At 51.8% G+C, this 14,863-nt stretch overlaps 1 protein-coding gene across 1 annotated transcript in view; it reads right to left on the reverse strand.

Annotated features, from left to right (window-relative positions):
• CDH22 (cadherin 22) overlaps positions 1–14,863 on the reverse strand; it is a 66,322-nt gene that overhangs the window by 47,812 nt on the left and 3,647 nt on the right. The window contains exon 2 of the mRNA XM_035005709.1: positions 9,790–10,084. Coding sequence (XP_034861600.1) covers positions 9,790–10,084 — 295 coding nt within the window. The remainder of the gene's footprint in view (positions 1–9,789; positions 10,085–14,863) is intronic.

Here is a 14,863-nt window from a genome sequence, read left to right on the forward strand (position 1 = left end):
TGTAGAGACTCTCACCATGGCCAACTTCAAGCTTCCAATGTGATATCAAGTGGCTCCCAAAACAGAAAATCAAGCTGATATGAACCAACATGGTACAATCCTGCATCATTCCCATTTTACAGATGAGGAAACTGCTATGCACAGTGAAGAGTGAAAATGTGAATTAATAATAAATAATGATGAAACCCATTATTACATATCATTATTCAATGATCATGTTAGATTATGTTTACTGAATAACTACTTTGTGCTAGATCCTATGAGAAGCCCTTTATGTATGTTATCTTACGGAATTTATAAAATAAGCTTGAAGTAAGCTCTCTTGAGATTTCCACTTTACAGATGAAAAAATGAGGCTGAGTGAAGTTAAGTAATGAAGCCCGTTGTGCCTCAGTTTCCTCATTTGTGAAATGAGGGTAATATTACTGCCAAGCTCTCAGGATCACTGTGAGAACTCAAATAGTTTGAGTTCAGAACCGAGAACAGTGCCTGGCCAAGTTCACCTGGCAAGGAAATAGGAGAGGCAGGATTCAAACCCAGGTCGATCTGAAGTCAAAACCCACATGTGCCTGGGCTTATAAAGTAGGAGGAGGGGGTCAATAGGAGTAGAAGGAGACAGGCCAGTAAGAGAGGGAGGAGTCAGGGAAAGGAGGGGAATGGCAAGGAACTGCATTCAGGATTTTCCCCGCCACAACTGGTTCAAGCTCAGACTTCCAGAAGCACGGTTGGGACTGGCTAGGATGAGCTGGTCGCTGTCCATGGTGCTGCCAGCCAGCTCTTCAGCTACGTGGGGTTAAGGGCCTCTATCCAGGCCGGCATAGGAAGCGTTGCCCAAATGATTCTTGGGTAAACAGGATCTCAGAGCAGGGTTCCACGTGGAATGTTAGATGTGGAAAAGCTGGTCCTCAGAGAGCACAGAAACCAGTGTTTCTTACCCTGGCTGCACATTAGAATCTCTTAGGAGCTTTAAAATAAAACTGATGCTGAGCCCCACCCCAGACCAATTCAGTAGGACTCTCCTGGGGTGCAGCACAGGCAAGGGCATTTTTAAAAGCTCCCACAGTGATTCTAAAGTGCATCCCAGGCTAATAACCGACCAAACCCCTGATTGAACTGATGAGGAAACTGAGTCATTGAGCCTCTGCTCAGTGACTTTCCCCAGGTTCTATCATTAGTAAGTGGTAGGGAAAGATTGCAGCCCAGGTGTGTGGAGCCAGTATGTCACCCTCCTGGACTCACTGTGCCGGTACTGAGACCGACAACAGGAAGGAAGAAGCAAGGACAACACATGCCACCAAGTCAGCAGTGCTCCTCCCAGGCAAAATCAGTATGAGATGTCAGACTCTCCTGCCAGGGGATGAGACTGGGTGGGCTTTGGCATCAGAGAGTCTTGGGTTCAGATCCCACTGCTTCTTCACTCTGTGCCTTTGGTCAAGTCTTTGTCCCTGTTTGACCTTTTTCCTCGCCTTTAGTCTAGAGGGGGCCCCTCTGCTTCCCAGGGATGCTCCAAGGACTAGAAATGATGGATTTACACGGCTGGTAAAGTTGGGCATGTAGCAGTGCTCAGGGGTTTATTCCTCTCTTGTCTCTCTGCCTGGTCAGAAAGTCTCTGGGGCTGTGCCCTTGGCCTGGAGTAGGAAATGCCTGGGCACTCGTATCAGTAGGGAGGGGTCATGCCCACCCCTCATCTCTGGTTTATCTGGGTGACTCTGACATGGTTTGTCATGGGGCCAGAATTGGAACCCATGGCCTGGCTCCCAAGCCAGAATTCTTTCCTTTCTTGTCTCTTGTCTTTGCTATCTGAGAGGTCCAACTGCTGCCCAGACCAGGGCTCCAGAGCCCCTAGGATGAGCCCCCATTGGCTCAGGGAGGAAGTGGTGCTGTGGGGAGGGGAGCTCCAGGACTGAAGTCATCCCAGCCCTCTCCTGGGCTCTGTGGCTGCGGGAAAACTGACCTGACTGGGTCTCAGTGCCCCTTCTGTAAAATGGAGATAAGACTTCATCCTCCTGGCCTCCCTGGATGAGGGAGGCCCTTTAATGAGATGAAAGAGATGAAGCACTTTGGAAAAGAACAGAGTCTTCAAATGAGGTGACCAAGTGTCATTATTATGAAGATGTTTGTAATTATTACCATCGTGCCTCTTCCCTACCTCCCTTTGCTGCCCTGCTGGGCCTGGGGAAACCCTCAGCTCACATTTAGCTTCTCAAACATTTATAAAAAATGAGCCCCACCCCCTGCTGCTGCCAGAACTGCGTGGAATGCTTTCTATTAAAAATTAAAAACCACTTGTCGAGTCCCTGGGAACGTTCAGATTACATGGGAAACCAACGCCTTCTCAAACTCTCCCTCCCAACTCCCTCTTTGATCATCACTTATAATGCTGGCTCACTGGGCTGGCCTCCACAGCTTCCGGTTGCCCAGCCAGGGCAGCCTAATGATATGCAGGAGATGCAGGAACATGGCTGCGGGGGGGGGGGGGGGGGGGAGGTCAGAAGGGAGGGGTAGGAGGCAGGCCCAGAGACAAGTGACAGAGAAGGTGGCACTAAGAGACAGGGCTAGAAAGCGGGTCAGAGAAAGAGAGACAAGGGACAGAGGGACAGAGATTCAGAGAGATGGGCAGGGAGAAAGTGGGAAAACAGATACCCAGATACATGGGAAGAAATTAGGACAGAGACAGAGAGATGAGCATCAGAGAGGCAGAGATACATAGAGACAGGGAGAAAGTGGAACACAGAATGTGACAGAAAGAGGTAGAAATGCAGAGATAAAGTCAGAAAGTAGACTTATATAGAAACAGAGACAGGCAGAGATACATATTAAGCAAGAGGAGAGTGGGAGAGAGTGGGAGGGGGGACACAGAGAAGAAGCAATTTTGGCTCAATGGGATAAGTGTGCCCTACGTTGCAAACACGCTTCTCCAGTCTCCAGTGACCTCTGGGACGCTGTCCCCTCACTTTCTCCTCATAGATCCCAGCCATGGACTCACCCATGAATGTGTGTGGGATCTAATCTGTCCCCCTGAGAGAGAGGACTCTCCTACCACGCCAATCTGAGACCCTTATGCTCTTCTGTCCTTTCCACATTTAAATGGGACCCTCTAGTAAGTAGTCTGGTCACCTTGTTTGGGATAGCAACATTGTAAGTATTGGAATAGCATCCCTCTGCCTGTTGCAGAAAGCAAACATTTTTTGCTTATAATTCGGTTCCATTCAGTCACCCTACATCTACGGAGCACCCACTGTGTGCTAGACCCTTGTGGGCAGGATGGTGGCTCTGTCACCTTTTTACCCACTGCTGTGTAGGCATAGGGCCTGGCTTAGAGAAGATGCTTGTGCTTGCTGAATAATTTGTTGATGGAAACGACAAAGAAAGGCATGGATCCAGTCTTCGCTGTCCAGATTCCCTGGGCCATGGGGATGACTCCTGAGGGCCGGGGCCTCTGCTCTTCCTTGCCACCTCTCCCCACCAGAAATCTCCTGTCCTGTTCCCCCCCGATCCTGGGTGGTGAGAGCCAGTGCCGTTGCTAGGCAAGGAGATATTGCACATATAGATCTTCCTGGACTTTAATTAAAAACATCTTTAGAAGTTGTCTCTGCAGAGGCCAGCAATTGATTCCTGGCTTGGGCCTGAGGGCTGCTGAGGTATACTCTCTCTGGCTGCAGACAGGACAATCAGAGGCTCCCAGCTGGTTGCTGCCTTCCCCAATGAGACCCTTGGGGAATGCACTGCCTCCTGTCTTCCTCCTTTCCTCCCTGCCCCGTCCCCCACCAAGCACTGGATTCAGCAATCAGATAGCGTGCTCTTCCAATTTTACCTCCTTCTGTTCATGAGCCTCAGTTTCTCCCGCTATGAAATGGGCATGTTAACACTTGACCCGAGAGCTCCAGGGGTTGAAATGAGATCAGGGGTGTGAAAGTGCTTTGCAAGCTGCAAAGTCCCTGTGCATGGCCGTTGCCCACACAAGCCGAGGTGAGTGGCTTGGGTTCTGCTTCCGGGTTCTGGGTCAAGCTCTGGAAACTCAGGCAAGTTACTTAACTCTCTCTGCATTTACTTTCTCGTTGGTTAAATGAGGACAGTAATACCTGCCCTGCTTATTCCCCAGGATTGTTGAGAATAAAGGGAAATAGCTCTGTGAAAGCAGTGTTGGCTGATGGCTATTATTTAGTAAGTGTCCCAAGAAGTGCGGGCTATACTACAAACAACCCTTTTCCGTCTACTAAAGATGCTGCTCACAGAGAAACTGGTATACATGGGAGCCCCGCTCCGGCAGAGCCCCTGCCCATTTCCACAGCCTGTTGAGCCCCAATCCCATGGTCCAACAATGCCAATCCTATGCCAAACGAACCACCCCATTCTCTTGCCTTGCTCGCAGCAAACATCACTAATTGATTGCATCATTTTCTCCTGAACTTGAATGGGGGTCCTCAGACTCCTTCTCAACACAACCCTACGGTCACTACCAATTGACGAGAGTTGGCCCTAGAGGTGAAACTGATCTGCCACCACTTTGAGGTCAGGGGAGGGTCTTGCTCATCTTTGCAACCCCCACATCCCTAGCAAAGTGCCATGTACACAGTAGGCACCAATACACGTTTATTGAATTGAAAGCAACTGCTCATTTTTCTATCCCCTTGGGGCTATATATAAAGTAGGTGCTAATAAATGTTTGCTAAGTTAGGTGACTCATCTTTGCAATCCCTACAGAGCCAAGTACACTGGAGGCCTTGTACATAATGGGTGCTAATAAATATTTGTGGATTTAATTCAATTACTTATCTTTACACCCCCTGCAGTGCCCGGAATAAAGTAGTGGCTAATAGATGTGTGTTGGATTGAACTTCTCATTTCTGTAACCTCAACAGGGCCAAGCATATCGACTTATACATAGTTGGCATTAATAAGTAGGTAGAGTTGAACTGGGCATGAAAGCCCTGTGAAATCTTGCTGTCCACTGGTCAGGTTGTGATACTGGTCGGAAGGGGTCTGGTGCCCCCAACATTAAGATATTTTCTAGTCTAACTCTTTTGTCTCAAAACTCACTCTCTTGTTGGTTTCATCTAGCCTTCAGCTTTGAGTTCCTTCTCTCTGCTGATGACTTTCAAAATTGTATCTCTGACCCTGTTCATGCTCCTGACCTCCAGACACAGAAACCCAACTCTCCCCTTGACTACTCCACTTGGATTTCTAGTAGACATCTCAATCTTGACATGCCCAAGAGTCTTAATTTTGCACTGTAATCTTGCTCTTCCTGGAGCATTCCCCATTTCGGCAGCTCCATCCATCCAGTTGCTCAGGCCACACATGTCGACATCATCCTTGCCTTGTCTCTCTCTCACTCCCCATATCCAGTCCCTCACAAGCCCAGTTGGCTCTACCCTCAACATACATCCAGAATCCCATACCTTCTCACCTCCTACGCTGGTCAGAGTCAGCATTACCTTTGCCGGCATGATTGCAGCTGCCTCCTCACTGATCTCCCTACTTCCAACCTTGTCGCTTATAGTCCATTTTCAACTCGGTGGCCAACAAGTCAGCCTTTAAAAGTATAAGTTGGATCACATCACTCATTGATTCTGTATCTCACTCAGAGTACAACAGAAATCCTTTCAATGGTTACCATGCCCTACATGATCCAGTTTCCAGTATCTCTTTCGATCTCATTGGACACTCCCCACCTCACTTACTCCTCTCTTCACCCACACTGACCCCTTGCTATTTCTCAAACCTGACAAACACACTATGCCTCAGAACCTTTGCACTTGCTGTTCCCTCTGCCTGTACATCCTTCCTCCAGCTTAGTGATTCTCCAAGTGTGGTCCCTGAGCCAACAACAGCAGCATCACCATGAAATTTATTAAAAATGCAAACATTTCTAATAGCCAGACTGGCTGAATCCGAAACCCTGGGGGGGAAAGGGCATCAATCTGTATTTTAGCAAGCCCTCCAAGTAATGTGGATGCACAATCAAGTATGAGAACCACTGTTTCACAGAGCTCCTTGGTTCCTTCAGCTCTTTGTTCAAATGTCCTCTTTTGTAAACAAAGGCCCTCCCTGACACCTCTATCTAAAATAGCACTCCCCCAGTATAATGCCAATTTCCCTTGGTTTCGCAGCACTTACACCACAGGGCCTATAACATATTGGCTTGTTTATTTCTTTCCTGTCTTCTCCCTGCTCTGCATGTAGGCTTCCTAAGAATCCCCAATGCCTGGAACAGTGCCTGACACAGAGTAGACACTCAGTAAATATCTGTTGCATGAATGAACCCCTTCAATGCTTCGGAGGGAACTTGGTGCCCAGAGAGAGGCAGGGACTCGCCCAAGGTTGTGTAGGGAGCCAGGCCTCCTGACTGTCCACTGCAGGACCTGCTTCACTGCATTAGGCTCAGCTTGGTTGGCGTGCCCCTCCTCAGAAGCGTGGCTCATCGGAGGCCCCCGGCGCACTTCCCTTCCTTTTTAAGCTGTGAGTGGTTTAATTTGCGAGCACTGCTGCCTTTCATGTCCCAAGCTGTGTCCCTGCTCCCTCTGATCTCCGAAGCTGCCCAGACCCCAGTGCCGCCTGTTGGCCCCGCCCTCCTCAGCCCAGATCAGGAGGCTCAGTCATTGTGACTGATTTTCAAAGCTGCCTGGAGTCTCCGCAAGCACCCTGGTGTCAGATTTGCTTCCTCTTCAAAAGGTTGCTTAAATGAAATAAACTAATTTAATTTCTGCTTCCTCCCTCCCCCTTCCTGGGTTCCTTGGCCTGTCCAAGTTGAATCCAATGCCTGACTCTTTCCTGAGCTGAATGTCAGAGTCAGTGGGCTGGGAGAGGGAGGTGAGGCAGGGCAGGAGCTCCTCAGGCTGACTGATACTCATGAACCTGGGGGCTGGCTCTGCCTCCTACAATCTGGGTGACCTTGAATGTGTCCTTGCCCTTCTCTTGGCCTCAGTTCCCCCAAGTGTGACGCAAGGACTCTTGCCACTCCAACAGTCTAGGAGCCAAGCCTTGACTTGCTCAGTCACTGACTTGCTATGTGACGGTGGGCACATTTTCTCCCCTCTGAGCCTCAGTGTTCCCATCTGTTCAATGGGGATGCCACCATCAATCCCGCCACTTCTCAGAGTTGAAGTGAGAGTGAAGTGATGGACGAGCACCTGGCGGGTACCTCCCTCTGGAGTCCCCTGTCCCCACCTGTTCTCCAAACTGTAGTAGAGGGAGCTTTCTAAAATGCACCTCAGGACCTTTGCACTTGGTTGTCTCCCTTGCTTAAGCCTTTCCCAGATTCCATGCTTCCCTCAAGTCCTTCAAGTATGGCTCTTGCTTCCTTCTCCAGCCTCACCTCGTGTCACCTTTCTGGCCTTTTCCATGTGGAAAAGATCCATTTGGGATGAAGAGACACAGGGCCAGGGTTTGAATCAGTGAGTAGGGGCTGATGGATGGGGGGACGTCAGGGGCTTGAGCTGCCCCTAACTTGCTGTGTGACCTTGGACACATCACCGCCTCTCTGAGCCTCAGTTTCCCCCATTTGCAAAACTGATTTCTAAGTAATCACTAGGCTCTGAAAGTCTGTGGGTCTTTGCTACTGACAACTTCCGATGGTCTCTCCACTGTACCTGTATATTGAAGTGCCTTTTGCAAGATCTCTACTTGGCTGTCTAATAAGTATTTTCAACTTAGCACGACTGAAACCAAACTCCTGATTTCCCTCCATCCCCAGATCTGCTGTTCCTCCCGTCTCAGCAAATGGAAATCCTATCTATTTAATTGTCCAGGTCAACACTTCAGTAGCCATCCCTGAATTGTCTTTCTCTCACACCCCACATCCCATCCATTAGCAAATGCTTTCAGCTCTACTTTTAAAATATGCCCCAAAGTCGACCTCTTCTCACTACCCTTACTGGCCCCACCTTGTTCCAAGCCACCATCATTTCCCACCTAGGTAATTACAATATACTCCTCTGCTTCTGTCCTTGCCCCATACCCCAACCCTGCCACCATCTGATCTTCACAGAACAGCATGGGATCCTGTTAAAACTAAGTCGGACCACGTCACTCTTCTGAACAAGACTCTTCGCTGACTGCCCAGCTTGCTCAGCGTAAAAAGCAAAGCTCTGACTATGCTCCCCAGGGCTGCACAATCTGATTGCCTCTCCACTTCTCCTTGTAGCCTTTGCAGGTACTGTTCCCTCTGCCTGGAATGCTCTTCCCCCAGGGCCCACCCTTCACTTTCTTCAGGTCTCCACTTCAACGTCACCTCCTCAGAGAAGCCTTCCCAGCCCAATGATCTGCTCGTTTACTCGCTTACTGCCTGTCTTCCTCAGCCAGAAGGTACCCTTCTGGAGAGGGAGGCTTGTCTGTCTCTTTAATGCCACGTTCTCAGTGCCCAGCACATAGTAGGTCTTCCTATACACTTGTCAAATGAATAAACGGATACACTCAAATAGACACATAGCATGTCATATGCATGCACAGGCCTTAAAGTGCCGTTTGACTAGCCATGTACATGCACGCACGCATGTGTGAACGCATGTGCACACCAGGCAGACGTGTGCACCTCTGCGTGTGTGTGCACCAGCCTGCACCCACATCCCTGCCCTCACTGTTCCCTGTCCTCCCACCGTCCTTCTGTGCCCACCCGTATCTCTGGTCCACTTCCTCCTCTCCGTCGCTGGCTGCCGGCTCTCTACCCACCAATCTGCCAGATTTAGCCCAATCTGGGGACGCGGGGGTTGACTGCACCCTCTCCCACGAGCTCAGACACCCCCTGTCTCTGACATGCACTAGTCGGACTGGAAGGCCCAGAGAGGGGCAGCCCTGAGCCCTCGACCGGGTGCCTGGGCCAACCCTGTGTGGAAGAAGATGGCTGTGCCCCTTGGCCATGACTCCGGCTTCTCCCAGGAGCCCCGGGGAGAAGTGGGCCCCACCGTGGGAGCGGGCATATTCATCCAACCTTCCGCTTCAGTGTCCCGCTGCTATGTGGGGGTGAGCTTTGGAGTATGGCCTCGCCTGAGGTCTTCTCGCACGTGGAGGTTCTGGTGTGTGGGCTCCCGGTTTACCTGTATCATGGCGCGTCCCCAGCGCCCCTGCACGCTAGTGGCCGTACCCGGCTACGTGCAGCTGGCCTGCGTCTGGGGCTCAGGCGTCTTTGTGGACCTGTTCCCAGGGGGCTGGGCTTTGGGGTACTGGGGTCTCCCCTGGGCAGGGAACGAAGCTGTCTGGATGCTGTGGCCTCTGTGACTGCTCATCCCTGTTGTGGCTACACTCTGGGGAAGCCTGGCCCCGGGCGGGGCACGTGTGTTGGTGGCTTTGGCCTGTGGCTTTGTAGGTGACCGTGTCTGTGCGTAAGCTCCATCGGCGTGTGGGGCTGCTTCCCGAGGGGCGCTGTATGAGGCTCTGTCGGGTGTGAGGCCGTGTCTGGATGTGCGCTTGGGCCTCGTTCCAGCTGTGTGCCACTCCTGTTCTTCCCAGCTGTAGGCGTGCCCGTGTTCAGTTGTGCCCACGCCTGTAAGTGGGGCTGGGCCTGTGGGGGTGCCCATGCCCAAGGGTGTTGCTATGGCCGCCCGGAGGCCCATGTCCACGTGGGGACGGTGTCCATGTATGTGTCTGAGGTCATGTGTGCAGCTGTGACCGTGTCATCACTATGCCTGAGCCCGTGTGGGCACCTGGGCTCATGCCTCTACCCCCTGCCTGGGGCAGCAGCTCCTGTCCCTCTCGCATCTCCCCAGATTATCAGCCAGTCCCCGCCGCAGGCTCTCCCTCAGAACCCGGCGGCTCCCCTCACCCTAGCCCCTGGCTCAGCCTGCCACCCACCTGTGGGTGAGAGTTCGGCCACACTTCCAATGTAGGGGCCGTGCAGGAAGCGGGGCTCGCTGTCGTTGATGTCCTGCACCTTGATGATGAACTCCGATTCGGGCTCTAGCAGGCGGTTGGTGGCACGATCCCGAGCCTGAGCCCGCAGTGTGTAGAAAGTTTTCTGCTCCCGGTCCAGGCGCTCCATGGCATGGATGTCTCCCGTCAGCTCATCGATCAGGAAGATGGTCCCAGCGCCCTCACCTGAGATGGTGTACTTGATGGCCCCGTCACCCTCGTCGGAGTCCGAGTGGATCTGGGGAGGCAGGGAGGAAAGTCAGTGGGTCCGGGGCGGGGCCTCGGAGTTTGCCTTTCTATCAAGCTTCCAAATGGCTGTCTCTGACCCCACTCTGAGTTATGGGTCCGACCCCAGCCCCCAGACTCTGAGCTTGGTGGGGACGGGGAGTGAAGGGAGCGGGGAGGAAAGGCACATTGAAGGAGCACCTGCTCCATGCCAGGCGCCGTGCTAAGCCATTCATGGACTTACCTAAAGTTTAAAGTCTATAGAAGGCGCTAGCACCTGCCTGGCACGCGGGACATGCGACATCTACCAGCCAGCCCAGCAGGGGCCCTGCCACAGAGTCCTACCTCAGCAGGACCCTGGCCAGGCCAGGCAGGACCCTCTGGCTGCTGGGTCACGGAGAGAGGTCGGGGGAGCTGAGGGAACTGGGGTGAGGGAGAGGAGAAAGACCATTCACCGCAGTGGGGGGGAGCTTTTTCACTATCTTAACAACTGGCACAATGACACTGGTATGTACTAGCTGAAAATCAGCCCTGCCTGAGACATAATAAGTGTCCAATAAATGGTAGCTATCGTTACTATTATGTTATTTACTAAATATTAGCTATATATAACTGGGATTTAATCCAGCCACCGACAGGCTCCAAATCCCCGGCTGTTTTCACTGAACCGAGATCTCTTAGGCAAGAAAGCAGTAGCAAGACTGTTCTCCCAAACAGAAACACCTAGGTCTCTGACATGCACTAGTTGGACTGGCTCTGATCCTCCGATGCCCACATTTCTGAGGCGGCTCTAAGCAGAGGGAAAAGCGTCCGATGAAGCTGGTGACCTTGGGTGGGTCCCTGCTCCGCTCTAAGCTTCCGTAGAGATGGAGTGTGAGTGACAGAATCCCTAAGGCCCCTTTCAGGTCAGGATGCCACATACCCCAGCCCACTCAGCAGGACAACAGGTGCCAATGAAGTCGTCACGAAGGGGGATGAAAGCCCACCCACCCCTTGCCACGCAGGAGGAGCCTGGGTATAAATTCTGCTGGTGGAACTCTGTGTCTGAAAGGTGGATTATAGAAGTGCCATTTGGAAGATTGAATGGCCCATAAACATTTTCATATTTCATTAGCCGATTAATGGGCATCTCTCTCTTTTTGGCGAGTCTGCTGATTCTCAGCAGAAATTGCGGGGAGTAAATGGAGGCGTCTGGTGGAACCTTCCCGGGTCCCCGTCCTGTTATAGATTGCCCCAATTAATGCCCGTTCTGGGCTCCACTGAAAAGCCTTCTTCCTGTCCAGTTACTGTTAATAGATTTCTCATAAGTGGCTGGATTGTAAAAACCTCATAACTCAGTTTAATGCCCCTAATAAAATTATCTCAGGACGTCAGCCCTGAATCATTGGCAATGCTGGGGATGAGGAGACCTGTCTCTCCTGTTTGCTGTTTATGCTTTCCTTCCACCTTGGCCCAGGGGACGTGGGGATAGGAGAGGGTGAACTTGCTCCCTCTTCCAGTGCCTTCACCCACTTTCCAATCAGACCCGGCGTCTGCTTACACAGTCAGCAAACACCGCCAAGCCATGGGTGGGATAGACACCACGTGGGGGGATGCTTAACAGCGATAATCTTATCAGTTTTCATCGCTGCCCTATGAAACATGATTCTTCCCATTTCTCAGATGAGAAAACGGAAATGCAGAGAGGGGAAGTAACCTGCTGTGTCTCACAGCCTAGTTCAGGAAGCCAATCTCCTGATTCCATCACACTAATGTTGTGATCATGGGCTTGTTCATTTTTTTCTGCTTTCCCACCTGAGAAATCAGATCAAGCCCTCCCTGGCACAGGTGTGGTGAGGATTCAATGAGAGCATGTTTGTAATGGCCTGAACCCTCAGTAGGCCATTGTTGCCTTCCCTTTCTGCTCCCTGGGTCTCTATCACGTCCCTGCAGACCTTACTCACATCCCGGACAGGGATCACTCATGAGTGAGGAGCGGGGAGGAGGGAGTGGAAGACAGCGGTGATGTCACCAATGTTCTTCTTCAGTGACGGATGACATAGTGCTCATGCGCTGGCCCAGTGGCCACTCTCTGGGGACTGCAGAGTCAGACAGAGCTGAACGCCAGGGCGGGGGTGTGGGGGCTGGGGTGGGGGTGGAGGTGGGGGCGGGAGCTTCGAGCTGCGAGCTGTGGGGCTGGGCTGGGCGGGGGCCGTCTGCCCTGCCCGCGTGGGTCCTGGCTCTGGAATGAAGAGGGTGTGCCTGTGTCTCTAGCCCCAGAAGGACATTTCCCAAGACGCTCAGCTGTGAGTAGGGGCTGGAGGCCAGCGCTCTTGTGTATGGAGTGCCTACCACGTGCCAGGTGTGTTGGGGGCCTCTGCAGAAATCTAACTGAACGTCGGAGCGCACGTGGATGTATCCCCTTTTTCCAGGTGAGGACACTGAGCTAGGCCTACGTCTGTTTGACTCCAAAGTGCAGTTTGTCCCTCTGCAGCCTCTGCAGTCTGTCAGTCTGGCTGGGGGAGAGGCCTGGACACACCTTTTGCCTTGTGCCGGCCACAGTCCTGGGTGGCCTCTTCTACCTGGGCCTCTACTTCATCATTTGGAAAAGGACTGCAAATCACAAATCAGGAGAGACAATGGGCTTCGGGATCAGGAACAGCTGGGTGCCAGCTTAGGCTTTGCCGCTGGCCTGTGGCATGGCCCTGAGCCAGAGGCTACCCTTCTCTGAGCCTCAGTCTTCTCATTTGTAAAGGATACGATATGGCTCCCACGCCTTCCAACGATTCATAAGATAATGTGTGGAAACTCCTGGCACGATGTAAGTGCTCAGTGCAGATCAGTGCCCTCTACTTTTCCCACCCTGGGCTCAGGAGGGACTGAGGGTCACCCACTTCATCCCCCATCTCCTGACACAAGACCATAGGCTGAAATCCTGACCCATTGGAGAGACAAGGGCATCGTCTAGTACCTTCTTGTCTTTTAAACTGGGCTTGTCTCCTCCTTCAGGCAGTCCTCTTAGGTGCTCCCCCACCCCCACGTCGTTTGGTTGAAGAGCCTTCGTCCTGCCCCATGCACACTCCCTTCTGCTCCACACTCCCCCATAACACCTCAGTGTTGCACATCTGTCTCCCTAGCTGTCCTGGGCCTCAGGGGTGTGTACTAACTTTGATTCATGCCTGTCTGAACTCCCCATGCCTGGCACACATAGGTGTCCTGAGTAGGCCTGCAGAGAAAATATGGGGGAAGCGAGAAAGAGTGTGTGTGTGTTAGAGTATATACATGTGCAAGTGTGAGATGTGAGCTCCTTGAGGACCAAGCATATGGCTGTTTGTTTCCTTCTACCCAGCACCCAGCACAAGGCATGGCACCAAACATATCAAATAAATGAAGAATGAAATATATAACAGTCACTAAAATACCCCACCTGCCTTCTGGGGTTTCTGGAGGATCCAGTCACTGTTAAATCCCAGGTACACATGAGCTAGACTAGAGAGAAGAGTCACTAGACACACTTCTAGACCCTTTACTGCAACCTCATTGATGTCCCATTAGGAATTTGCCAATCAGAGGTTATTCCCTCCCTGCTGCACAGGTTGGCAAGCTGAGGATCAGAGAGGGCCTGTGAGGTCACACACTAGCCATCAAGGGGTGATCCTGAAGCCTGATTCCACATCCTGGGTTCTATCCATTGCCATCAAGTGTGGACAGCCCCAGAGGAGATTACCCCTCCGCAGGTCCCAGCCCTGGATCATAAACAACGTGAAAAACACAAGAGTGATGGTTTCTCATCCCGGGGGGAACTGAAAAATGGGATTTACGAGGCCATTAATTACTTCCTCCTAATTAAATCAAAATTAAATGCGAGCAGAGGTACGTTTTCCTTATTAAAGACAATTAAACGGACAGCGCAGCTACGCAAATAAAACGAGTCCAGGATTTAAATGGAAAGCAAATCAAATAAAAAGCCTCCCCCGGAATGAGGGGTCTGTTCACGCCTGTGCTTCTGGTAAACGAGGAGTTCATCAATTTTCTTTAAATATTAGCAACTTAATTAAATCTGCTCTCCTCCCCACTTTAATCCTGCTGTATATCTAAAATAGATCTCACCGCCCACAGGAGTTGGTCATAAGTGCTGACCCCATAATTCTATCTTTTTAAAAAAAAAATTAAAAAATCCTACAAAATCCACATCCAGCTGACAGAAGCCTCAGGGGAAATTACAGTTCAGAAAAGGGATTAGTCAAAGTACCCAGACTGTATGGAAATCTGGGAGGTTGCTTTGAGGGTGGGAGTTGGGGGCAGGTGAGGGGAAGAGGCGGGCCAGGCTGCCCAGGGAGCAGGACCAGGGAGGGAGCCTCGGATGCTGAGGCTGAGGCGACAACCACGGGCCGCAGCGGTTCCTGCGGGTGCCGACAGGAGCCTGGCGGTGAGTGATGGAGAAGGAGCTTGTAAAATAGGTTACTGTTGGGCGCCCGGGGTTCACTCTGCGGATGGTGCTGTTGCTAAGCTACCTTTGGAATTCGACAAGGACAAGGACGATGCTCCAAGCGGCTCCCTGGGGCGGGGGACCGGGAAGCAGTGAATTCACTGAAACCGTGGAGAAGTCCTTTCTCCCCAAAGAGCGAGAGAGCGAGCGTGGTATGAGAGAGAGACAGAGAGACAGAGAGAGAGAGAGACAGTGTGTGTGTGTGTGTGTGTGTATGCATGTGTGCACATGCAATCGCCTGCACAAAGGTGGGGCTCGGCTGGCAAGGGGACGGGTGGTTTTTAAAAGTCCAAGCTCAGGGGCGCCTGGGTGGCTCAGTTGGTT

Source organism: Mirounga leonina, unplaced genomic scaffold, assembly GCF_011800145.1.
Source record: "Mirounga leonina isolate KUSES-001 unplaced genomic scaffold, KU_Mleo_1.0 Mir_150, whole genome shotgun sequence".
Taxonomy (NCBI): domain Eukaryota; kingdom Metazoa; phylum Chordata; class Mammalia; order Carnivora; family Phocidae; genus Mirounga; species Mirounga leonina.